Source organism: Hyperolius riggenbachi, chromosome 1, assembly GCF_040937935.1.
Source record: "Hyperolius riggenbachi isolate aHypRig1 chromosome 1, aHypRig1.pri, whole genome shotgun sequence".
NCBI lineage: Eukaryota > Metazoa > Chordata > Amphibia > Anura > Hyperoliidae > Hyperolius > Hyperolius riggenbachi.
Window position 1 is genome coordinate 501,415,266 of NC_090646.1, and position 27,701 is coordinate 501,442,966.

Below are 27,701 nucleotides of genomic sequence, written 5' to 3' on the forward strand. Positions count from 1 at the left end.
AGATAAAAGAAAAAAAGAAGGGGGTGGGAATATAGAAGAATGCATCAATAAGGGATAGTGAAGGATTATACAACAGTTCACACAAGCCATGTATTTGGCATACCTTGATCGCCTAACTGTTCTGTAAGCTGTGGGGAGAGAATGCTTGACCTTTGAATGGGAACGGGACTTGGATTCATAATGTATTTTTGGAGAACGTGATCTGGATCTTTTCTTCCTTTTTTTCTTCTTTTTCTCCCTTTCTTCCCTTGAGTATTCTTGACTATGAGAACGTTCCGTGACAGGATATTCTGTAGTTGGCACAATTACATCTTCTGGTAAGAGATCAAAGTCCATGTTGTCCTCAACCTAGAAAACCAAAAATAAGTCTCTGAATTAGTTACAGAAAGTTTCTCAGGAGTAAGAAATATCAACCAACTCACGCTGATAAGTTAGGGCTGCAATCCAAACACATACACACCGACAACTATCAGCAGGCAGTGATACTCCTAATTATCTTAGTATAGTCGTGTGCAAAGTTAAATACATCTAAACACATCTAATACATTTAAATAAATCTTGACAATGAAATACATCTTGATTAAAGAAAACCTGTAATGAAAAAAACCTCCCCTGGGGGGTACTCACCTTGAGTCAGGGAACCCCCTAGATCCTATTGAGGCTTCCCCCGTCATCCTAGGTCCCACGGCGGCGGCAATAAAGATCCCCGAACAGTGAGGATGTAAATATTTACCTTTCCGGCTCCAGCGCAGAATAGCCGATCGCTGTCAGCCCGCTCAAATGCGCAGGCGCAAGTCTCCCGCTCCTGCGCAGTAGAGCGGACCCAACGGAGATCGGCTATTTTCGCCTATCTCTGTGCGGAGAGCCGCAACAGCGCCCCCGCTGGAGCCAGGAAAGGTAAATAAATCAGAGCTTATCAGCGCTTGTCGAGGGAGGATTCCGGGACGCTTCGGGGAGCTAACGCTGGACTGCCTGCATCTACAGGGGAGGGGAAAGCCTTATTGGGACCCTGAGGCTTCCCCCTACCAAGATGAGTACCCCCCCCCCCCCCCCCCCCCCCGGGGAACTTTTTTTTGTTACAGGTTCTCTTTAAGGATACATCTAATGTAAACCTTTTTTAAATTATAAGGAGTGCAATAAAAATTGTAAAAAAGAAATTAGGCTGGCAAAGATCGAAGCTGAAAATCAAATCGCTAGGGATATCAAATCTAACCCAAAAAAGTTTTACAAGTACATCAACTCTAAAAAAAGAAAGGTTGACTGTATAGGAATCCTAAAGGATGAGGGTGGGAACTCGATGGTGGACGACCAAGGTAAGGCAGAGTTATTAAATGCTTTCTTTGCTTCAGTCTTCACAAAGGAAACAGCACTGTTGCAAATTACAGAGGCAGAAGAGTCTCAATCTTCTAACTGTAATATTAAATACTTAACGCAGGAAGAAGTAAAGGCAAGACTAAATAAATTAAAAATAGACAAGGCACCTGGCCCGGATGGCATGCATCCTCGGGTCCTAAGAGAATTAAGTTCAGTTATAGCTAAGCCCCTTTATCTTATCTTTTGTGACTCTCTTGCAACTAGCAGAGTCCCAATGGATTGGCGTACAGCCCACGTTTTCCCATTATTTAAGAAGGGCAAAAAATATGATCCAGGAAATTATAGACCTGTAAGCTTAACATCAGTTGTATGCAAACTATTTGAGGGGTTACTAAGAGATACTATACATGACTTCATAGTAGAAAATAATCTTATTTCTCAGCATCAACATGGGTTTACTAAAGACAGGTCCTGTTTGACTAACATGCTCAGCTTTTATGAGGTAGTAAACGCTAATATGGATATTGGGAATGCTGTAGATGTGATATACTTGGACTTTGCAAAGGCCTTCGACACTGTTCCCCACAGAAGTCTGGTGCAAAAGTTGAGGATGCAAGGACTGGGGAAGAGTTTGTGTGCATGGATAGGGAACTGGCTAATGGACAGAAAACAAAGAGTTGTGGTCAATGGATCGTACTCAAAATGGGAGACTGTTAGCAGTGGGGTCCCACAGGGGTCTGTACTGGGTCCAGTGCTCTTCAATTTATTTATTAATGACCTAGTAGATGCAGTAGTGAGCAATGTTGCTATTTTTGCAGATGATACAAAATTGTGCAGAATCATCAACTCTCAGGAAGATAGTGTCATATTGCAAAAGGATCTGGATAGGATGGCTATATGGGCACATACATGGCAGATGAAATTCAATGTTGACAAATGTAAAGTCATGCATTTTGGTCGTACCAATGGTCTAGCACCATACAAAATAAATGGGATACAGTTGGGAACATCAAACTTGGAGAAGGACTTAGGAGTACTCATCGACAACAAGTTAAATAATCGTACTCAATGCCAAGCCGCTGCAGCTAAAGCGAACAAAATTTTGGGATGCATTAAAAGGGAAATAAAAACTCGAGATGCTAGCATAATATTGCCCCTGTTTAACTCTCTAGTAAGGCCACATCTGGAATATGGAATTCAGTTCTGGGCACCACATTACAAAAAAGATATTGCAGTTTTAGAGCAGGTGCAGAGACGAGCTACAAAATTGATACGTGGGATGGAAGGTCTCGCTTACCAAGAAAGGTTAGATAAACTGGGTTTATTTAGTCTAGAGAAAAGACGCCTTAGAGGAGATCTAATTAACATGTATAAATACATTAGAGGGCAATATAATAGCTTGGCGGATGAGCTTTTTGTCCCTAGGCCTTCTCAAAGGACTAGAGGACATGAGCTGCGCATGGAGGAAAAACGTTTTAGCCATTTATTTAGGAAAGGGTTCTTTACAGTAAGAGTGGTTAAGATGTGGAATGCATTGCCACAGGAAGTCGTTATGGCAAACTCTATACCTGCATTTAAAGGGGGCTTAGATGCTTTCCTTGCGTTGAAAGACATCCATGGCTACAATTACTAGGTTATGCCTAATGATGTTGATCCAGGGATTTTATCTGATTGCCATCTGGAGTCGGGAAGGAATTTTTCCCATTTGGGGCTAATTGGACCATGCCTGGTGGGGTTTTTTTCGCCTTCCTCTGGATCAACAGGGGTATGTGGGGGACGGGCTGGAGTTGTACTTTGTACTGGTTGAACTCGATGGACGTATGTCTTTTTTCAGCCAAAATAACTATGTAAAAACATGTGGACATAATATTTACCTTCATTTTAGTAGTATCTAAAGAAAAAGGTGATGTAACTAGGAAAAAATATGAAAACCTGACTTTGTAATCATGCAATCATCTTATCTATTGTGAACATCACTTTTGTTGGTTTGTTTTGCATTGTTCCTTAAAATTTTGTCTTACGACTTTCATGCATGTGATTCCTAGCACAGTCATTTTATCTGTTCACACTTGAATTCTGGCTTTTGAAACAAACAAATCCATTGTTAACCATTATTGCCCAATAATGCTACTTGTTATAAAGAAAAAATATCCTCCCATGAGAGTGAGTGTGCTTCATTTTTTGCTTTCAGTGACCAAGCCGGTAGCTTTTGAAAAAGCTTACACTTATCCAAGATCTTTCATGCAATCACAGAACTACTGAAATACATCTGTCTGGTGATCCATTCAAAGTAAAAATGTAAAAAAAAGGATGAACCTCAGGTCAAAAATCAGATACTTACCTAAGAAAAGGGAATCCTCTGGATCCTGTAGAGACTTCCCATATCGTCCTCGCTGCTGTTTGCTGGGCCCCTCTGGAAGACCCGGGCCACACTCCTCTTCATGCACAAGCATGCTGCAAATGCGAAAGCATTGGCATGCCAACCCAGTATCACACACTTCAATTAAGTGCAAGCGGAACAAAGGTCTGAGGTTTCATTAAGGTTCTACAAAGTTCCTCTGTAATGGTGTTCTAAATCATTTGCACCTGATCTGCAGCACCCTGATCTAATTTTAGGTATTTCAAGCATAGATAAAGGTAGAGGGTTCTGACCATTTCAACTTAAACTACCCCTGACCTGTCCCCCTTCCCCCCAATACTTATTGTTTTATTATTGGTTCTGTGGCTAGCACACAGCATCATCCTCTGCCCCCCCCCCCCAGCACTCTCTGTGGCCCCCGTTCTGCAGTCAAATATGGGCGGGGAAGGAGTGGCAGCTCGTTTTCCCTGTCCGTCCTTAGTCCTTCCCGCTCCACTTGCCTCTATAGCTCCATATATGATTCACTGCACACAGCGCGCAGGGGAGCTGTGCTGTATGCAAGGCTGAGGAGTCGGTATAAAAATCATCCAACTCCGTTTATGAAATCACCGACTCCCGGTACCCAAAATGGCTCAGACTCCTTAGTCTAATACTTACCAAGACTGTGCATTTGGTACAAAAATCATCCGACGCAGACTCCTGAGTTTATGAAACCACTGACTCCAACTCAGACTCCAGATAGTGTTCTCTCCAGGATCTTTTAGCTGGGTGCTCCACCCGTCTAGTTTTGGTGGGCACCCGGCTGCCATCGGCTCACCTCCTATTCTGTTAGAGTTGCGCACAGGAGCACCGGCCCTGCATTCTCTCATCTCGCCCCACCTGACTACTTTTTCATGCCAGCCAGCTACTATTTCATGCCACCCAGCTGGAAATAATTTTTGGGGAGAACAACTGAGGTACCCAAAATGGCTCCGACTCCACAGCCCTGGCTGTATGTGGGCTTTTGATAATTGAGGTTGATATTTCCACAAGGCCACACACAGCGCAGCTCCACTGCGCACAGCTACAGTGAACCAAATGTGGAACTATAGTGGCAAGTGGAGGGGGCAGGACTAAGGATGGCCAGATGGGAGGAAGAACTGCCACTTCCCCCCCCACTCATATTCAACATCCTGCTCAGTTGAAGACTACAAATGAGGAGAACGGGAGCGCTGGAGGTGGGCACCAATAATGAAACACCAATAGAAGTTTATGGGGGGGGTGCCCGGGTCAGAGTACATTACATTTATGCTTACCTAATAAAATAAAGGAAATGGTGTATATTCATTATATTATATCACATAGTTATGAATACTGTTGAAATGGTGAACAAATAATATGACAAAACTGGCAACATTTCCCATGGGGTGTAGTCACTAACACTTGACTGTGTAACATAAAATCAATTTAAACATTCAGGTCACATAATCCTTTGTTACGGTTTCTTTAAGACATTGCTCTGGGCACTCACACAATGTACAGCACAATGAACAAAACTTAAACACAACCTTTTAGTACAAAACTCTATATGACATATCTATCTACACTATAGGAATCATTTTGCAATTCCTTTAAGTACTATCTTTTAACTTTCACCTCAGTACACAACTTTCACTGAAAATTGCTTCACATGCTCCTCAAGGGTTTTTACAATTCAGTATAATCAAAAATATATCTCTATCCAAATTCTCAGTTCATTATGAACTTCCAAATCTGAATAAAGCTTTTATCACAGTTTTAAGCCTGGAATCTGTACTCTACAAGGAGCACAGAAAGCCTAGAAACCTCCAGTTTTGCAGAATGACTAATTAGCTGCAAATATTGAATGCTACTACCTTATCAACACCTGGAATAATATAGTGGCTGTTAAGGCGCGTACACATGCCATACTATTTCAAACGACTGGCCCGTAAGTCTCTTACGCGGGGCGGTCGTTCTGCTGACAGTTGCACATGAGTACAAGCTGTCAGCAGACTGATAAGACTGTTTTTGACTGATCCGCCTTTAGAAAACTAGCAAACTCCCATATGAGGCTTCTTTTAAACTGCAAGTCGCAATAAGATTCTGATGTGCAATTCAGATTTTGACTGGATGCTACCAACACATTAAAAAATACAATCCTGCATGCTGCTTTTTCTTCAATTGCAAAAAAACGAAAAAAAAAAAACCCACAAAACAAAAACAGAATTGAATGTAAAATCACATCATTGGAATAGCATGTAGTGTAAAACAGTTCTCACAGTTTCTGTTTGGAGCCCTGTAAAATGACAGTTTTGCATGCACATGTTCTATGAGCAAACAAGCTTTACCATTAAGTACTGCAATAGGTAGAGCTAAGCTGAAGGGATAGCTTTTTTAAAGGGAACCAGAGGCCCCATACCTGGGGCTTCCTCCAGCCCCATACGCACGGATCGCTCCCATGCCTCCGTTCTTTGCTGCCTGGATCCGCCGGTACCGGGTCCCGTCATGGCCGCCAGTCGGCCGGCAGACGCGGCCAACTGTCCGCATCACACGGCGCTCCCTCTATACAAGTACGCATGAGGCTGCCTACTGCGCAGCCTCATGCGTACGGGTATGGAGGAAGCCACTGCGATGCGGACAATTGGCCGCATCCGCCGGAAGTGACGGGACCCGGTACCGCCGATCCAGGAAGCGGAGGATGGCGGCGTGGGAGCGATCCAGCCCCATAAGCCTGGAAGAAGCCCCAGGTATGTATAAAAGCTTTTTCCTTTTTTTTTTTTTGCACGCGTTCCTCTCTGGTTCCCTTTAACAGCTGGAGTGGAGTTTCACTATAAATGTGCACATATTTCTCCACACCTGGGAATGATATCCCATTGGGGATTCTGGTCCAGTCTCAGCTTCTGCAGGTAAGGAAAAGGTCTGGAGTGGCAGTGTTGGGCTGGTTTGGTAGCTTTGTGATTGAAAACTGTTGTGACATGTTTATAGTGGCTTGTGACCCCAAATTGGAAGAGCTTTATATCTCTATCTATGAGAGAGAAAGGACATTGTACCCCATCTGTCTCATTCTTAAGTTTGCACAAGGCAGGAAGAAAATGTTTTGCTATCTTCACATCTCCATTTTTTGGGGGGTTTATGGCAAACCCTCATAAATGACTGGAATGGAGGCTATTCATACTCTTTCTCATTAAAGGGAACCTAAACTGAGAGGGATATGGATTTTTCCTTTTAACCTCCTTAGCGGTAACCCTGAGTCAGGCTCGGGATGTAAATCCACAGCTCAGAGAAGTAATCCCGAGATGGATCCATCTTAGGTGTGAAATGTGTAGGGCTGCCGCAGATCTATCAAGCGGTATGATTTTTAAGGTCTGAAAGCTTGTGAAAAAATTGCACCACTTTTGGAAAAAAAAAAATCTAGAAATAATCATACCGCCAGGGAGGTTAAACAATACCAGTTGCCTGGCAGCCCTGCTGATCTCTTTAGCTACAGTAGAGGATGAGTCAGACACCTGAAACAAGCATGCAGTTTAATCCAGTCTCACATCAGTCAGAGCACCTGATCTGCATGCTTGTTCAGGGGCTGTGGCTAAAAGTATTAGAGACACACGATCAGCAGAGAGGTAACTGGTATTACCACTTCCGGATACCGGGTGGTTTGGCTGATCTGTGCTGCGGGGGCTCTTCAGCCCGCAGCACAGATCAGAAATCGTGCAGGGCGATCAGACTTCCCCCCTTTTTTTCCCCACTAGGGGGATGTCCTGCTGGGGGGGGTCTGATCGGCGCCGCGCTGCTGTGCCTAGCGGGGGGGGGGGCTCCTCAAAGCCCCCCTCCGCAGCGCTAGTCCTCCCTCTGCCGCCTTCCCTCCCTCTCCCGTCCCCTGTGTGCGGCGCAGGACGGAAAGCCGTCCTGCGCCGGATAGGATAGGCTTTAGCCTATCAGATGCCGGCGATCCCCGGCCAATCAGAGGCCGGGGATCGCCGATCTCCGTCACGGCGCTGCTGCGCAGCAGCGCCGTATGTATGTAAACAGCGGGGAAGATCTTCCCCGCCTGTTTACATTTACCCTGCGAGCCACGATCGGAGGCTCGCAGGGTGTTCACGGAGACACCCTCCGTGAACTGACATGGAACGGCCGCTCATTCGAGCGGCCGTTTCCATGGAAACCGCTTCAGGATTCAGGGGCGTACATATGCGTACGCAGAATCCTGAAGTGGTTAAAAGGAAAAATAAATATCCAGTTTAGGTTCCCTTTAAGAGTTGCAACTTTCCCAATGAATCAAAGAGTTCACAAGAGAAATCAAGGAACATGAGCGTAATCAGATATGTCCCACTGACATAGCTGCTGCTTAGAATTCAGTTTTAGAAAATCAGCCATTAAATTAAAAATAAGAATATGAGACACCAGGAAAGTTCTATTTAGCTTTAATACTACATGTACTATTAATTGCTTTATACTGTAGTTTATTTTCTCGGCTTGGTTTTATAGTCTTTAGTACAATACAAACCATAGATCCACTGTCAAACAACTGAGCTTTGAGATTTTCTGTTGCATATTTGACTGATTTTTCTTTCAGACATGACTAAAGCAAATGATGTCTCCATGGCCACAATACACATCAACCCCTGGCAAACATCAATTCTGATAGTCATTAGTACAGCAAGGTATCCAGGCTGATTGCTTAATGACTGAGCTGACATTAAATGATCTGGCATACCAAAATATATGACTGTCAAATTAGGGAAAAAAAGCCAAACTTACAATTAAAAATGCTTATCTAAAATGATAATAAAAAATGACTACCGGTAATTGCAAAATGTTTTCCATTACAGGTGGTTGTGATCAAACAAAAAAAAACAAACAAAAAAAAAAAAACTATGAGTAAAAGCATGCAAGCAGGAAGTACATATAATATTCGAGAAAGAAAAATAGAGACTACTAAATGACTATGGATCACTTAAAACACAGATTTGCATATAATGCTTCTACAGTCGATACAAGATATAGGTCTATTTAGTTTAAAGTGTTGAAATAATGCAGTATTATACTGAGGTAGCTGTGTATCTATCTGCCTTAACTACACTACTTCAGAGTCCGAAAAAATTGTTCAAATTGAGTTTTAAGTTCATTTTCCTGTTAGAATTGGCTTTCTTGTTGCCTCATCCATCAGTTCTTTTCAGGCTCGCACACAAAATCAATAGAAGGCAGAATATGTTTTAGAGGCCTGTCGCAGACGTTCCTAATTGCTTTGTGTATCAGTGATTCTGATGAGGCAGGTGAGGACAAAAAAGCTCTTTAAAAAAGTGTACTCACTTGCCAAAACCAAGCTAATCCTTGTAAAACTGCTCCAGTGTACTATAAATGGCAACAAGAACAAATGCAGTCCTGCCACAGAAAGAAAAGCAAATCAATTTCCACAGCAACGTGATTTTACTTTGTCTAGTATGACTACTAGCATATTTAAGTATGAGAACCTTCTGGGATAAACCTGATGTGAAACATTCCACCATTCTTTGAAAACAAATCGTTGCCAACACAAGCTGCTAATTAATACTTAGCAACTCAGTGCACGTAAGATGGAACAAACACAAGCACAAAAGTTTATGGACATTTTCGAAGATATAAAATATGAATTAAGAGATTTCCACCACAAAGTCAACTGCAGAACTAGGTTCAGTTCCATAATGTGAATACTTGGGTGTAAGTTGGGAGTGGATAATGATAATTTCCGTAAAGCAAACCTGAAGCAAAAAAAACCCTTATAATATAATAAATTGTATGTGTAGTATGGATAATGAATAAAACATTAGTAGCAAAGAAGAGTCATTTTTATTTGAGTTATATAGCTTTTTAAGCTATAAAACAAAGCAGAAATAATGACCCTTTAAACTGTCCTGCAGTTAAACCTTATCTCAAGCTGTCTGTTTCTTGGCTAAGTGCTTCAGAAAACAGGACTGTAATTGACCAAGTGGGCTGAAGAACTCAGAGAAGATCTTTTGCATAGATAACTGAAGGTTTTTTTTTTTTTTTAACACTTCCTGTACTGAAAAACACCACGAGACTCTGTTCTTTGTTACCAATGCGCTATTCCTTAGCTGTACTACTTATACAATGAATTATCTCAAATTTATTTTCGCTTTGGGTTTGCTTTAACTTTTAATAATGTACAAAAGGAAAGTCCCGCTGCACCAATGGTTATGGTGAAAGTACAAAATCTTTATTCCTTAATCTAACATCACTGCAAACAGATAAAAGCTCACGTGTATCAGATCAAAGATTGCTCCTTAGTCATAGCTTACAAATGCATGTATTGAGTGTCCCTGAGACTTAAAGAGACATACATATGTATTAAAATAGTGGTGTAAATCACCAAATTGCATAACATATTTCAATAATATCTAAAAACAACTCTGTTAAAAACATATATAAACATGCACCAGATGAAAAATATGTATAAATTACATCCAATTATTAATAAGACTGATCGTAAATGCCACAATATGCTGGAAAGTGAGATATATATATATATTATATTTCTCTCTTCGTATGATTATATATATATATATATATATATATATATAGAGATATATATATATATAGAGATATATAGAGATATATATATATATAGAGATATATATATATATATATATATATAGAGATATATATAGAGATATATATAGAGATATATATAGAGATATATATAGAGATATATATATATATATATAGAGATATATATATATATATAGAGATATATATATAGAGATATATATATATATATATATATATATATATATATATATATATATATATATATAGAGAGAGATATATATAGAGATATATATATATATATATAGAGATATATATATATATATATATATATAGAGATATATATATATATATATATATATATAGAGATATATATATATATATATATATAGAGATATATATATATATATATATATAGAGATATATATATATATATATATATAGAGATATATATATATATATATATATATAGAGATATATATATATATATATAGAGATATATATATATATAGAGATATATATATATATATATATATATAGAGATATATATATATATATATATATATAGAGATATATATATATATATAGAGATATATATATATAGAGATATATATATATAGAGATATATATATATAGAGATATATATATATAGAGATATATATATATATAGAGATATATATATATAGAGATATATATATATATATATAGAGATATATATATATATATAGAGATATATATATAGAGATATATATATATATATATATATATATATATATATATATATATATATATATATATAGAGAGAGATATATATAGAGATATATATATATATATATAGAGATATATATATATATATATATAGAGATATATATATATATATATATATATATAGAGAGATATATATATATATATATATATATAGAGATATATATATATATATATATATATAGAGAGATATATATATATATATATATATATAGAGAGATATATATATATATATATATATATAGAGATATATATATATATATATATATATAGAGATATATATATATATATATATATATAGAGATATATATATATATATATATATAGAGATATATATATATATATATATATATAGAGATATATATATATATATATAGAGATATATATATATATAGAGATATATATATATATATATATATATATAGAGATATATATATATATATATATATATATAGAGATATATATATATATATAGAGATATATATATATAGAGATATATATATATAGAGATATATATATATAGAGATATATATATATATATAGAGATATATATATATATATATATATATATATATATATATATATATATATATATATATATATATATATATATATATATATATATATATATATATATATATATATATATATATATATAGTGGAGGAAAAACAGTGGAGGAAATAATTATTTGACCCCTCACTGATTTTGTAAGTTTGTCCAATGACAAAGAAATGAAAAGTCTCAGAACAGTATCATTTCAATGGTAGGTTTATTTTAACAGTGGCAGATAGCACATCAAAAGGAAAATCGAAAAAAATAACCTTAAATAAAAGATAGCAACTGATTTGCATTTCATTGAGTGAAATAAGTTTTTGAACCCCTACCAACCATTAAGAGTTCTGGCTCCCACAGAGTGGTTAGACACTTCTACTCAATTAGTCACCCTCATTAAGGACACCTGTCTTAACTAGTCACCTGTATAAAAGACACCTGTCCACAGAATCAATCAATCAAGCAGACTCCAAACTCTCCAACATGGGAAAGACCAAAGAGCTGTCCAAGGATGTCAGAGACAAAATTGTAGACCTGCACAAGGCTGGAATGGGCTACAAAACCATTAGCAAGAAGCTGGGAGAGAAGGTGACAACTGTTGGTGCGATTGTTTGAAAATGGAAGGAGCACAAAATGACCATCAATCGACCTCGCTCTGGGGCTCCACGCAAGATCTCACCTCGTGGGGTGTCAAGGGTTCTGAGAAAGGTGAAAAAGCATCCTAGAACTACACGGGAGGAGTTAGTGAATGACCTCAAATTAGCAGGGACCACAGTCACCAAGAAAACCATTGGAAACACATTACACCGCAATGGATTAAAATCCTGCAGGGCTCACAAGGTCCCCCTGCTCAAGAAGGCACATGTGCAGGCCCGTCTGAAGTTTGCCAATGAACACCTGAATGATTCTGTGAGTGACTGGGAGAAGGTGCTGTGGTCTGATGAGACCAAAATAGAGCTCTTTGGCATTAACTCAACTCGCTGTGTTTGGAGGAAGAAAAATGCTGCCTATGACCCCCAAAACACCGTCCCCACCGTCAAGCATGGGGGTGGAAACATTTTGCTTTGGGGGTGTTTTTCTGCTGAGGGCACAGGACAACTTAATCGCATTAACAGGAAAATGGACGGAGCCATGTATCGTGAAATCCTGAACGACAACCTCCTTCCCTCTGCCAGGAAACTGAAAATGGGTCGTGGATGGGTGTTCCAGCACGACAATGACCCAAAACATACAGCAAAGGCAACAAAGGAGTGGCTCAAAAAGAAGCACATTAAGGTCATGGAGTGGCCTAGTCAGTCTCCGGACCTTAACCACCTGAGCGGTCTGGACGAGCTCAGCTCGTCCAACACCGCCGGAGGCTGCCGCTCAGGCCCTGCTGGGCCGATTTTAATGAAATAAAAAGCAGCACACGCAGCCGGCACTTTGCCAGCCGCGTGTGCTACCTGATTGCCGCCGCAGCGCGGCGATCCGCCGCGTGCAGCGGCGAAAGAGGGTCCCCCCAGCCGCCCGAGCCCAGCGTAGCCGGAACAAACAGTTCCGGCCAGCGCTAAGGGCTGGATCGGAGGCGGCGGACGTCAGGACGTCGGCTGACGTCCATGACGTCACTCCGCTCGTCGCCATGGCGACGAGGTAAGCGAAACACGGAAGGCCGCTCATTGCGGCCTTCCGTGTTACTTCTGGCCGCCGGAGGCGATCAGAAGAACGCATCCGGAGCGCCCTCTAGTGGGCTTTCATGCAGCCAACTTTCAGTTGGCTGCATGGAATTATTTTTATTTTAAAAAAACCCTCCCGCAGCCGCCCTGGCGATCTTATCAGAACGCCAGGGTGGTTAATCCAATAGAAAACCTATGGAGGGAGCTCAAGCTCAGAGTTGCACAGAGACAGCCTCGAAACCTTAGGGATTTAGAGATGATCTGCAAAGAGGAGTGGACCAACATTCCTCCTAAAATGTGTGCAAACTTGGTCATCAATTACAAGAAACGTTTGACCTCTGTGCTTGCAAACAAGGGTTTTTCCACTAAGTATTAAGTCTTTTATTGTTAGAGGGTTCAAAAACTTATTTCACTCAATGAAATGCAAATCAGTTGCTATCATTTATTTAAGGTTATTTTTTCGATTTTCCTTTTGATGTGCTATCTGCCACTGTTAAAATAAACCTACCATTGAAATGATACTGTTCTGAGACTTTTCATTTCTTTGTCATTGGACAAACTTACAAAATCAGTGAGGGGTCAAATAATTATTTCCTCCACTGTATATATATATACGTTACGGCCAGAACCCGAAGTGCGGCCACTTCTAGTTCTGGCCGGCCACTTCGGGTTCTGGCCGGCCAATGCGCGAAGTGGCCGCAGCGCAGCGGCCAATGTTACAAATGGAATGTTTCCTTTTAATATGAATGTAGTTTTCCTGGCCGTCTCTGGCCAAATGTAGCAAAAAAAACAGTTCGTTCATTGAATGAAATGAAGCCGCCCGGCTTCTGCTCCGCCTCCTCTCCTCCGCCCCTGCCCCTCTCTCTCTCTCTCTCTATCTCCTTCGGGCAGCCGGCGGGGACACGCGTGTCCCCGAGAGTCGTTCGTGGCGCCAGGAAAGCAGAGCGGGGAGGCTGCAGACATTGCTTCTGCCAGCCCCCGCTTTGCAGGGACGAACGACAGGATTGCCTGCCGCTATGAACGACTCTGGAGGGGACACGCATGTCCCCCGCTGCCAGTGTCGGGGAGAAGAGAGAGAGAGAGAGAGAGAGGCAGGGGCGGAGGAGAGGAGGCGGAGCAGAAGCCGGGCGGCTTCATTTCATTCAATGAACGAACTGTTTTTTTTGCTACATTTGGCCAGAGACGGCCAGGAAAACTACATTCATATTAAAAGGAAACATTCCATTTCTAACATTGGTCGCTGCGCTGCGGCCACTTCGCGCATTGGCCGGCCAGAACCCGAAGTGGCCGGCCAGAACTAGAAGTGGCCACACTTCGGGTTCTGGCCGTAACATATATATATATATATATATATATATATATATATATATATATATATATATATATATATATATATATATATATATATAAAGAGAGAGAGAGAGAGAGATTTTTTTTTCTCTTCGCATGTCATTAGTATACCTATCTCTGAAATCCCTTCCAACCTTATTAACCTTAAAGAACAAGCGACACCCATGCTGACCTAGAAATAAAAAACACATGTATAAGTAGATAAATACTAGTTCTCCTTACATAACAGATGTATTGTGCTATCCGCGTACTGATTACTGTGAATTTTATGAAGGAAAAGCAGAAAATCCTATTCTAGGCAGTGGCCATCTTGCCAAGCTAATGCTGACATCATATCCTCCCTGCCTCTTGGTTCCTCCCCCCTCCCTTCTCTTGCTCATTGTGTATTCATTAGCTGCCCTCCTCCCAGAGTCTTCAGACACTGCCACTGAGGTGTATACTAACAACTACACTGTCTTATCCTCCAATCGCTGAGTCACCTCAGCCTTGCTTGTAAACACAAGTGAGCAGAGGTGTTTCAGATAAGAAAGCTAGGCAAGGAAATAAATGGAAGAGTGGAATATAATATAGATAAAAAGAACTCCCAACATTCAAATCTTTGGCACTAGGATCAGCGCTCATAAAGTATGTGATAACTCCAGCAGAAAAAGTTTTGCAAGTTTTGAATGCAGGATTAGCATCTTTATCACTTCATACACTCAGACTAGTTGCTGTTGAAATTTGATTTTTATGGTGACAATACCGCTTTAAGGCAGCAGGCTCAAAAGCAAGGAAGATCCAAAGAAGAAGAGAGGAGGAAGAAAAGCAGTGGGCAGTGTAGACCGTAGTTTATGTGTGATAAAACATGGTTATATCCAATTTTGAATTTAGTCCTAAAGGAGTTCGTGTTCCCAGCTTCCAGATCCAAAAAGCCTCTCTTTTGAACAAGGCTCTATAAAGATCCCCTCCCCTCAGTGAGCGTGTAACTCTCTATCCCATTAAACTTAAAACTAGACATATACCTGCATGTGTATATAGGAAATGTTTGGACACACTTGACACATGAGTAATATATGCCATGTTGTACAAACACCTGTTGGCACAATTATTAGTGCTCAGAGATCCTTTGTCATAGCGGTCTTGTTGTACACCCTACATATTGAATATTGCAGGTTACACATGTAATCAAATAGACAACGTTCTCAGTAGTGGATATTGTCTGATGTCATGTCTAGTCTGCTTAGACAGGGAGACAATTTCCCGTGCCGGGCTATGGACGTTACAATAATGGCAAGCGTTGTAACCACACCTAAAAAAACCCTTATAGGTCAGCCAGGTGGGTGTATGTCTCTCTTTACTGCTAAACAGACTGGGTGATAGACTAGTACCAAGGGTAGGGGGACGTCGGGACGAAAACCCACAGCCTTCTGACAAAATGGTGAAAAGTTTGGGATCCGCATGAAGTACAGGTGAATATTTTTAATAACCTTTACAATCTCATATTCTAAACTATATGAGGTGACAAAGCTCACTGTTCTATTCTGTTGCTTCCTCCTACGTGCGGAGTCCAGAGAAAGGAGATCCCGTTGATTTTTATGCAAGGCCTGGGTTCTTGCTATCAGCTCCAGTGGGTAGCACAAGTCCAAGTTGGTCTACAAGTCTTGACTGGACAAGATCTGATTTATTTTGCAAAATAGTGGGATCAGAGCAATTCTTAACAGCTCTTATTTCCTCATATGAGATAGTTATCAAAGTGTGTTTATATATCTAGCATAGGAAAAAAAAAAAAAAACCACGAAAAGGGGTTACCATCTCCAAAAATGCGGAGCTCCTTCCACCATACCATGTAAAGGTTTCGCCAGGGATGGGGAGAACTTAGCCCTCATAGAAGCTCTGCACTTCTGGAGAACGTAAACCCCATCAAACATAAAATAATTATGGCTAAGAAGATAATCTACTGCCAAGAGAAGAAAGTCCCTAGTCGCTGGTTGAAAAGACCCATATTTAGTGATATGGAATTCAAGGGCCTGTAAAGCCAGATGGTGAGGAATGGAGGAATACAGTGAAGTAACATCCATGGTGACCCATGTAAATTTGGGGTCCCATTGTATGTGTTCCAAACTGGATAGAAGGCGAGTGGTGTCCCATAGGAAACCAGGTAGGCGGTGCAACAGGGGCTGGAGGCACATGTCTACCCATTGGCCCAGACGCTCCCCCAAAAGAGCCAATGCCTGCCACAATTTTTGCCTCAAAACCAACAGAATTATACAAGCACGGTAACACATTAAGGCTACAGGTCTTCTGACTAAGCCAGGTTTTGTCCACCAAAGTCTGCAGCTGGAATTGCATGCTGCACCCTTCGCTTAATGATGGTTACCAAAGTCATGGTAACAGCGTAATGTGACACCAGCATTACATCTTTCTAAATAAAACCATGGTGCTATTTCACAACGCAAGTAAGAAGGATGTTATGCGTTCTGACACGCTAATGTGCTCTGACAATTGATGTGTTTTGACAGTGCTGAACAGTAATACAAGCACAGTGTAGAAAAAGGAGGCGGTCATAGGAAAGGAGCGCACGGTCATATAGAATACACTAGGGAAGAAGGGATACTGCCACAGACTTACAATCTAAGGGATTACAAGCTAAGAATTCTAAGGACTACAATCTAAGAATTAAAGTGGATTCATTTTTAGATTAATTTCATACATTAGGGGCTTAGCCACACTGCAAAACGCTTTGTGATCCCTGCTGTTCATGCTGCGTTTTGAAAAAAAGTGCTTAAAATTGATTCGCATTAGAATTGCGCGACGGTGGAAACCCCAACTGCACGTTGAGAAGTTTGGTCCATGCACACCCATGACCGCTGCCAACCAATCTTCACCTTTTCTCTCAGAGAAGGCGAGTGTGTAGCTGCTTCACTGGATGTGGTTTGAACGGCAAAGGCGGGGATTGGTTTCTGGGGGCACAGCCCACCTTCAAACTTTTACGCCGGGCTTCTGCTAAAATGGTAATAGCTATGGCAATGTAAGAATAGAGTGGTTTAGGACAGGTTCTGATAAGATTTCTCAAGAGTGCTAATTAAAAAAATAAATTACACTGTGGGGGAGGGAGGGAGGTAGACGAGCAGTAGACAATAGCTAAGGAAAACATTAAGTGGAAACATACTTTGAGAAGCATGCCTCTCACAGCACAATAAAGATTAATTATGGAGTTAAGATTAAAGATTTATTTGGAGGGTGGACTTGCTTTAATGTGTACTTATGCCCACCCAGCTAATGCCACTGAGAAAGGCAAGAACATCAAACCAAAGTGCTGTGATGGCCCCACTCATGACTACACACCCTGCCCACCCCCTGAAGTCTCTCTAACCCCTAAGGCCTTTTTTTCAGACAAATGGCTTAACTGCTTGTCGAGCAATTCCGCGTCCCGTCTGCTGCCCATGAGCACCATTTGGGTCCAATTTAAAGTGCACTTGAGACAAAACTCATCTCGGGTTTTATACTCACCTGGGGCTTCCTCCAGCCCCCTTGAGGCTGCTCGGTCCCTCACCATCTCCCTGGGCTGCTCCTGTACCCTGCAGGATGGCCCAGGTACGAGTCGCACATGGGCGGCCTGGCTGAGCACGCTTCCCGCCACACTCTCAAGGCCGTGTTATGCGCCTGCACATTAGTTACTGCACAGGCGCAGAGTGCTCCTGGCCATGTGAGTGACGAGGGAGTGCAAACACAACTCAGACAGAGTACCAAGCCATCCTGTCGGGGAGAGGAGCGGTCCAGGTAGACGTTGCGGGACCAAGCAGCCTCAAGGGGGCTGGAGGAAGCCCCAGTATCAAAGAGTATAAAACCTGAGATGACTCATCTCAGGCGCACTTTAAATGGCAATGGTTGTAACGCCACGCACGTCGGTGCTTGGTATGTGGTGGTGTTACTCCATGCCACAATGCTGGGTCAGAGCACAGCTACGCTCAGATATGATCATGGAGGGGCCATTTGGCGACTGCCGGTACTGAGCGATAACAAGTGCCTGGCCAGTGCATAAGATCAGCTGGGCAGGCAGTGAATTCACTGCCATCAGCTGACTGTCTGAAGGAGGCCAAGCAATTCTTAGATCCACACTTTTTCTTTAAGAATACTGAATTTATTTAAAAAAAAAAAAAAAAAAAAAAAAAGGATACAATGAAATGGATGCTATAAGCAGCTACAGCCCGCTGATTCGGGTAAAAGCTCTTTTACGAGCCACCCAGCATTTAAAGAGACTCTGTAACTCAAAAAAAAAAAAAAAAAAAAAAAAAAAAAAACCTTCTGGGGGATACTTGCCTCAGGAGCGGAAGCCTCAGGGTCCCAATAAGGCTTCCCCGACCTCTAAAGACAGCAGGAATCCAGCGCTGGCTCCCCCGAACCCTCCCCCCGACAAGCTAGGATTTATTTACCTCTCCGGGATCCAGTGCAGGCTCTCCCTTCAGGTAAGGCGGAAATAGCCGAACCCGATTGTATACGCTCTGCTGCGTGGCGCAAAGGACTCACGCCTGAACAGTAGAGTGGATCTGATCGGGTTCGGCTATTTCTGCCTTAACCTGAACAGAAAGCCGCTAGTGGGCCTGCGCAGGATCGTGGTAGGAATATTTACCCCGCCACACTTTGGGGGACCCGTGCAATTGAACAGAGGGACGGAGGAAGCCTCATTAGGATCCAGATGCTTCACCCCCCCATAATGCACCAACAGCCCAACTAGGGTTTAAATCAAGTGGAAAGGGAGAACAAAAACATGCACACAAAAAATGTTTGACAGACTACAATACATTCCATTCAACAGACTAATAGCAATTGAAGAATAGAGATCAAGGCTACTGCATATATGTTCTAAAGACGTAAAAAATGCTGTATCAAATAAACCTGTAGTTCTAATTCAATGCAGAGAAAAATATGCCCATAAATGAAACACAACCTGTAGCCACCCTGGCGTTCTATTTCCCCAGGATTTCCGTGCAAAAAGTGGTTCAATTAATTTCCAATAATTTTCAACCAATTTTTTTTGCAATCATTTTTTTTATATTGAATTCAATACAGGTTATTGTATTGAATTCAATAAAAAAAAAGTGTTTGCTGCGAGATTTTGATGATGCTGTGTGACATTGGTGCCATCAACGCCGATCGACGGGGGACATGTGATCGCCAAGGGAGAAGCAAAATCCGCCAAGGGACATGGAAGAAGGCACTGGAGAAGCTATCAGAGGTACGCGGCGAGGGATCAGCATGCCAATGGTGAGTATAAGACCCAGATGTATAGCCAGATGTATTAGCCAGATGTGCAGCCAGGTGTAGTTAGCTAGATGTTTTGCCAGGTATATAGGGAGCAAGATGTTTGCTGGTGTATAGGAGACAGATGTGCAGCCAGGTGTATAGGAGACAGATGTGCAGCCAGGTCTAGGGAGTCATATGTATAGGGAGCTAGGTTTGCGGGTGCCTCTGCCCCCCCAACCCCATTGCCCCCGATGCCCCCTAACTGTGGCCGGGTGTCCCTTCTGTGGGGGGGGCTCCCCTTCTGTGCTGGCTGGTAGTGGCCGGCGGGGATCCCCTCTGTGGGGGGGTGGGGGGAATCCCCATACTGTGCGTGTGGGTGGCCCTTCTGTGTGTGCATTGGGGGGGGGCAGGTATCATCCTTCTATGGGGGCTAGTCGTGGTGGGTCGGGGACACCCCCTTCTGTGGTGGGTGGGAGGTGGGGGTCCCCATCTATGCGGGCTGTGGGTGGCCTCTCCCTCCTCTTCCCCCATCCCTCCCTCTCTGTCCTCCATGCCCCCCCTCTCACCCCTGATCCTGTGTCCCCCCCACTACACACAGCATACAGAACTAGCATCCAGCCACCCTGGGAATCCCTGTGCAGCCGGCGGGGCAGAGAATGTGTGGGGCTGTGCAGGGATTCCCCTTCTTTGCCGGCGGGTGGCTGGTGCGGGGATCCTCTCTGTGCGGGGGGCCGGGGATCCCCGTACTGTGCATGCGGGGTGACCCTTTTGTGTGTGCGGGGGGGCGGGTATCCCCTTCTATGGGGCTGGTCTTGGCCGGTCGGGGACACCCCCTTCTGTGGTGGGGGGAAGGTGGGTGTCCCCATCTATGTGGGCTGTGGGTGGCCTCTCCCTCCTCTTCCCCATCCCTCCCTCTCTGTCCCCCGTGTCCCCCCCCCCCCCCGATCCCGTGTCTCCCCCCTGTAAGAAGCCCTGATCTACTCACCTGAGGGCTTTCTCCTGCGGCGGCCACGATGGACACCCTCCTCCTCCATCGCGAAGTCTCGTGTTCTCTGTAATTACAGTACGCGGCTTGGTGACGTCACCAAGCCGCGTACTGTAATTACACAGACCGGGACTTCGGCGATGGAGGAGGAGGGTGTCCATCGTGGCCGCCGCAGGAGAAAGCCCTCAGGTGAGTAGATCAGGGCTTCTTACAGGGGGGAGACACGGGATCGGGGGGGGGGGGGGGACACGGGGGACAGAGAGGGAGGGATGGGGAAGAGGAGGGAGAGGCCACCCACAGCCCACATAGATGGGGACACCCACCTTCCCCCCACCACAGAAGGGGGTGTCCCCGACCGGCCAAGACCAGCCCCATAGAAGGGGATACCCGCCCCCCCGCACACACAAAAGGGTCACCCCGCATGCACAGTACGGGGATCCCCGGCCCCCCGCACAGAGAGGATCCCCGCACCAGCCACCCGCCGGCAAAGAAGGGGAATCCCTGCACAGCCCCACACATTCTCTGCCCCGCCGGCTGCACAGGGATTCCCAGGGTGGCTGGATGCTAGTTCTGTATGCTGTGGGTAGCACAGATCGCTACCCACAGCGTGCTGGCAGGCATCCAGCCATCCTGGGGAATCCCTCTGATGAGGGAAAAGTGCAGCCGGCGGGGAAGAGAAACAAGAAATCTCCCTGGCGGTATTGACGAGCTCAGCTCGTCAATACCGCTTTCAGCAAGTTTTTCCTGGACGAGCTGAGCTCGTCAATACCGCCAGGGTGGTTAAAGAGAATCTGTACTCTAAAATGTTTACAGCAAAAAGCATACCATTCTATTCATTATGTTCTCCTGGGCCCCTCTGTGCTGTTTCTGCCACTCTCTACTGCAATCCTGGCTTGTAATTGCCAGTTTTAGGCAGTGTTTACAAACAAACTAACCAGCTTGTTACCATTACAGAGACAGTGCAATTAGGAAAGGCTGCAGTAAGCCAGAGCACATTAGAACAGGCAAAGGAAGTTATAGGATAGAAGAACTAAGGCCCCATACACACATCAGACCATAGTCTTTTGAAAATGAAAGATCACAGACCAATCTTACCACCCTTCATGTAGTATGAGAGCCATACTCTACACAGTCTTTTCTATGGAGCTGAACTCCACATCAGAAAAAAATCTTTGCAAGATGCTGGACACACAGATGCTGTACAGACACAAAAGATCAGTATCTGCAAAAGATCTGTTCCTGCTAAAAATCCATTCCTGCAAATTGCAATGATAGTCTATGAGATCTGTAGATCGTCATACACACATGATTTAACTGACATTAATCTGCAGATCAGATCCACCAGGATGGATTTTCAGATCTGCAGATGATTGCTTGATCTGCAGATGAATATCGGTTAAATCATGTGTGTATGATGATCTGCAGATCTCAGACTATCATTGCAATTTGCAGGAATGGATTTTTGGCAGGAACAGATCTTTTGCAGATACTGATCTTTTGTGTCTGTACAGCATCTGTGTGTGCAGCATCTTGCAATGATTTTTTTCTGATGTGGAGTTCAGCTCCATAGAAAAGACTGTGTAGAGTATGGCTCTCATACTACATGAAGGGTGGTAAGATTGGTCTGTGAACTTTCATTTTCCAAAGACTATAGTCTGATGTGTGTATGAGGCCTAAGGCTGAAAAATTTGTTAGAGTCTCTTTAAGGCAAGCCCTTTCAAAGGGGAAACAAACCGTTCTCAAAATCAGAACTTGTACGTTACACATGTTGGGATAGGGTTTGCAGAGTAGGTACATTTCATTTGCGCATACGGTACTCTCTTTAAAAGGGCATTATTAAAGCGGACAAAACGCTTGCACAGCAGAAAAGAAAAACATATATAGATACTAAGAAATTCACTGTGTGTGGGTTTAGGCCCCGTTCAGACTATGTGCATTCCTAGCCGTTTTTACAGAACGCATACGGGCAGACTTTGCGCATAGAAACGGCTACTAATGTTTTCTAATAGCCTCGTTCACAATTATGCGTATGAGACGCATACGTTTCTCATCCGCATTGTTGCACGCAGTTCTGTGCGTCACGCACAGAAACGGCCGCAATAAAGTCTATAGATGCGTATCAAAAACGCGTACTATTGCGTTTTAACGTACGTTTCCTTCTGCATTTCCCATAATTATTTTGTTTCCTGTGTGAAGTGTGTGTGCAAAACGCAATAGAAAACGCATTTGAACGCAAGAAAAACGCATGCGTTTTTCAACTTCCGTTTCTTTGAATTTCTATACATTCTGTAAACGCTGACAGTATGAACAGGGCCTTCAGGGGCCCATACACCTAACGATTTTCCCGCCGATATACAGCAGATTCGATCACTGATCGAATCTGCTGTAAAATCGTTGCGCAAATGCAAATTGATTTTCGTCCAAAATCCATTGTTCCCATCGAGCCGTCTGTGCGGAAGATTTTTCTCGATCGCCGGCGGGTCGAGAGTGTGTCGATAGCGCTGTTCGAATGCCCAACGACTGACGCAATACAGCAGCAATACATTACCCTGCTCCGGCCGGCGCGTGTCCCCGCTGTCACCGATGTCTTCTTCTCCGCTGGGTTCCGCGTTTCGGTCCGGCTGACTTCACTTTCTGTCCCGGCAGGAAGTTTAAACAGTAGAGCGCCCTCTACTGTTTAAACTTCCCCGGACAGAAAGAAGTGAAGCTAGCTGGACTGGAACGCGGAACCCAGCGGAGAAGACGACATCGTGACATGCGCTGCAGCAATGTATACTGAAATGTGTACGCATGTATAAAATTCACATTTGATCCAAAGTAAAATGCAGGGCTGTGGAGTCTGTATAAAAATCTTCCGACTCCAACTCCTCAGTTTATGAAACCACGACTCCAGGTACCCAAAATGGCCCCGACTCCGACTCCTTACTCTAATACTTAACAGGGCTGTGGATTTTGTACAAAAATCATCCGACTCCTCAGTTTATGAAATAAACGACTCCGACTCCAACTCCAAGTGCCCAAAATTGCCCCGACTCCGACTCAAACTCTGACTCCACAACCCTGGTAAAATGCCCTATAAATTATTTTTTCCTATCCCACAGCCACTTACATTAGGCATTAAACGTCTGACAGATCTGAGAGGTTTTGGACTAGTCCATCTTCTAAGAGATTCTCAGTATTTTTGTTCTCAATTTTCAAAAAAAAAAAAAAAACTTACTGAAGGGCAGTTGCTCAGTCCAACTGACAAAATATTGTGCGAGTAGAAAGTCTGGCCGACATCCTCATATAGATTCTTTCCATAAACTGCTTTTCTAAAGAATAAAGGAAAACACTGAATTCCCTGTGAGGACATGAACAAGTCCAAAATCAGATTTCACTGCCTACTTTAAATGGCAAATGCACCATAAATTACGTTTTTCCTGAGAAAAATGAACTTTAGTTGTACATTGCAATTTTTTAGCATAAAATATATTGAAAAACTGGTCTGGCTACTGTGAGGCAAAATTCAGTAGCTTCTTAGTGATCCACCCCCCCCCCCCCCAAAAAAAAAATCCCAGATCACCTGACAGAGCCCATCTTGGCCCACTGTACATTTGGTGACTGGCACTGCAAGTACAGTTCCTCTAAGCTCAATGGATAATACATTATTTAACTCATCTCTCACAATCCCCATGTGCATCTCTCATCAGCTACTCCACCTGCAATAAAAAATAACTTCTCTCTGATCTTTTTAAATAAATACACTGGGGTGCGAGAGAGAAAAATGACAGGATTTGATTAGTAGACTCTGCAGAGCTGTAATGTGCTAACCACGTGTTATTCTATCCGTGAAGAAGAGATGTGGTAGCCAGGATCACCTTTGCACAGTGAAATACTGGCTACTCTCCCCTCTCAGATCCTCCCTGAATGCTTTATGTGGGTAATGCAAGCATGAGGAGAAGGAGTTTGGGCAGAGTACACACTGCTCTTCCCTCTAACCAAGTTGCATAAGGCAATAACATAGGGAGTTGCGTTTTGCAAAGCCATCAAGCTAGGTATTAACAAGCATGTCTTGTGTGCACTGCAAATTACACAATAATTTTGCCCTTTTGATAGTGCTGAAAACAGAAAAAATGCTGGAATGGAGATAAACAAGTCCAGCTAATTCTACTGTTCCAAACGGAAGAAAATTAGTCAAGAACAGCAGCCTGGTGCTGAGAACAGCAGCCTAATGCATGTCAGTGCACTGCTTGTACACTGTCACCCAAACAAAAAAACCTAGGTGGATTATTTGGCAACCTCAAAATAAGCTGTAAAATATGGCAGGAAAAAGATTGTGAAAACCACTGGGGGCACTTAGTGATTTGACTTGCCTGCTGTTCTCTGTGAAGCCCTATGAAAAATACTGTGGTCCTATATTAAGGAATAATGACAATAATAATGCGGATCTTTAGAGTTGGTTGCATGATTGTGCTCTGTATGGCTGACAAGCGCTCAGATGTGTACTTAGCCCAAGATGTACATAGGAACGTCTAATCAGAATGATGAGATTCTGTTCTCATTACACAGCCACAAAGCATCCTGCTTACATGCACCACAGCACGAAACCTTCAAACAGTAAAAGGTTATATCTAGCTTGTTTGCATGAAAAACTACAATCCTCTGGCAATCAGACAAATTATTTTGTGATTTGCATAAATGTCCATTTGTAAATCTATATTTCTGACATTCATTCGGGAAAAAGCATTATATGTACAGACTGGTTCAACAAACATTTGGTACAGCAAGAAGCAATAAAACATGCTAAATAAACCACTGAACACACACTGAAAGTCATGTTCTATTACCAGAGCTTTTTTTCCCCTGATCGGCATTATAAAAGCAAAACAGATTGAACCCTTAAAGTGGAACTTCAGCATAAAAACATACTGTCATTAACCACTTCACAACTGAGGGGTTTTACCCCTGAAACACCAGTGCGATTTTTACCTTTCAGCGCTGCTTCCATTCCTTTATTTCTGTAATATGATTGGTTATTGGGGACTGAGATCCCCATAACCAATCATTGGACTGCAGAGCGCGCGCGCGTGCGTGCGTGTGTGTGTGGTCACGCACTGCACGTTTGTTTATTTTACATTGTTATGAATGAAGACGGCTTCTGTTTGAAGCAGTCTTCATTCTATTCGCAATCGGCGAGTCTAATTGGATTTAGGAACGCTTGTTCCTAACATCCAATTAGTCACCTGCTGTGCGAGTTACCCGCCCACTCCCAGCCAGTAAACAAACAAGTGCACCTTTCTCCGTCCCTGGGGGTGAAGCGGTGCGCAGAGGGATGGAGAAGTTTGGTTAAGTTACTTTAGTTACGTTATTTAAAATAGATAGGTAATATAATTTTTGCCCACCCTGTTTAAAAAGAACGGGTAAAGGTTTGTGATTTCATGGGGGTAGCCATCTTTTTGGTTGAAAGGAGGTGACATGGAGCATGAGACAGTTCCAACTGTCCTGTGTCCTGATCACCCCTCCCAACTATGCGTGCTAGGCTTCAAATCTCAAATTCAAAATAAAAAAAATTGTGCCAAAACAGAAGGAGAACAACAACATCAGAACTCCCATCATGCCTTGCACAGCATCAGTGGAAAAATGCCCGGGCAGTTTTCTTCTGTGCAGCTAAAAATGAGGCTTGGGTAAGAAAAACAAAGTTTTGATGCTGTGAAACTGTTAAACACCAAGCCTTTTCAGTGCTGCTGAGTAGATTTTTAGTCTGGAGGTTCACTTTAAACAGATTAATGTCAAAGTGCAAAAAGTGATGAAAATGTTGAATTTTACATTCTGCACAAGATAGGTTCTTAAAGTAAAAAGGCGTCAGAAAGTACCTACATTTGCTATATCACTACAATGTCTCTAACATTAACCTTTGTTCCTGATACCTTAACATCTAACACTAACCCTCAGGACTCAGCAACATTATAGCTGGACCTAGTTTCCCATCTCCTTACTCTTGCTTATGAGACCTGTTGCTAAAATGTAGCCAAACGCATTACTGATCCATGTACCAGTTCTGCCTTTGAGTTTAGCTTCTCTGTACACTGGGGGCGCCCCACAGCCACAAATCTACATTGCCATCCATAAGGGGAGCAACAGGTGCCTGTGTGCCAAAAACAACCACTTCCTCAGAAAGTACCCAACAGTGCATATGTGCTACGTTCTAGTTCTCTTCGGGGAAGACTTTCCACGAGGTTTAGGAGTGCGTTAATGGAAAATTTTGAATGTTTTTCCAGAAAAGAATTTGTGAGGCCAGGAACTGAAGTTCTTTGTTCTAATTCATCTCCAGGTGTTCTATCCAGTTGTGGTCAGGGCTCTGTGCAGGTTAATCAAGTTCCTCCATGTCTTTCTCAGCCCTGCTTTGTACACTGGGGTACAGTAGTGCTGGAACAAGGACCACTCTAGACTTTTCCCACAAAGTTGCTAGCATATTGTCCAAAATGTGTTGGTCTCCCAAGGTAATCAGATTTAAATTTTAACCACTTAATGACATGCTGACTTATAAAAACATCCTGCTAGAGCCTCTTAATGACTCCAGGACATATTTTATAAGTAAGACAGTGCTGCTGCCGCTGTGCGCGTGAACGGTCCCGCGCGTGCATGTCCGTGCGCGTGAAAATAGTGAAAAAACCCATCATAGAAAAAACACTTTTTCCCCAAATACTATATTGTAACTATACTTTGACCTAGGGACATAATTAAAATCTTGTGATAACCAGGGGGGCGCATGAGCAGTGTGGAGAGAGGCAGATGCTAACTCCGTGAGCTCCGATCATAACAGGGACCCACAGTGGCAGAACTCCTGAACCGCGGACTTGTAATAGATGACCCGGGCATAGGGACATGTCGTAAGTCTTCCTCCACACTTCGTATGCCTTCAACCCAGATTAAGACCAAGAAATAAGCGCCCAGATCGCTAGATTTCTTCAGACCACGTGG

The 27,701-nt window shown here is 42.8% G+C and overlaps 1 protein-coding gene across 2 annotated transcripts in view; it reads right to left on the reverse strand.

The window, feature by feature from the left end:
- SFSWAP (splicing factor SWAP) overlaps positions 1 to 27,701 on the reverse strand; it is a 209,272-nt gene that overhangs the window by 51,280 nt on the left and 130,291 nt on the right. For both annotated transcript variants that reach the window (XM_068243455.1, XM_068243456.1), the window contains one exon: positions 104 to 348. In XM_068243455.1, the coding sequence (XP_068099556.1) occupies positions 104 to 348 (245 nt within the window). The remainder of the gene's footprint in view (positions 1 to 103; positions 349 to 27,701) is intronic.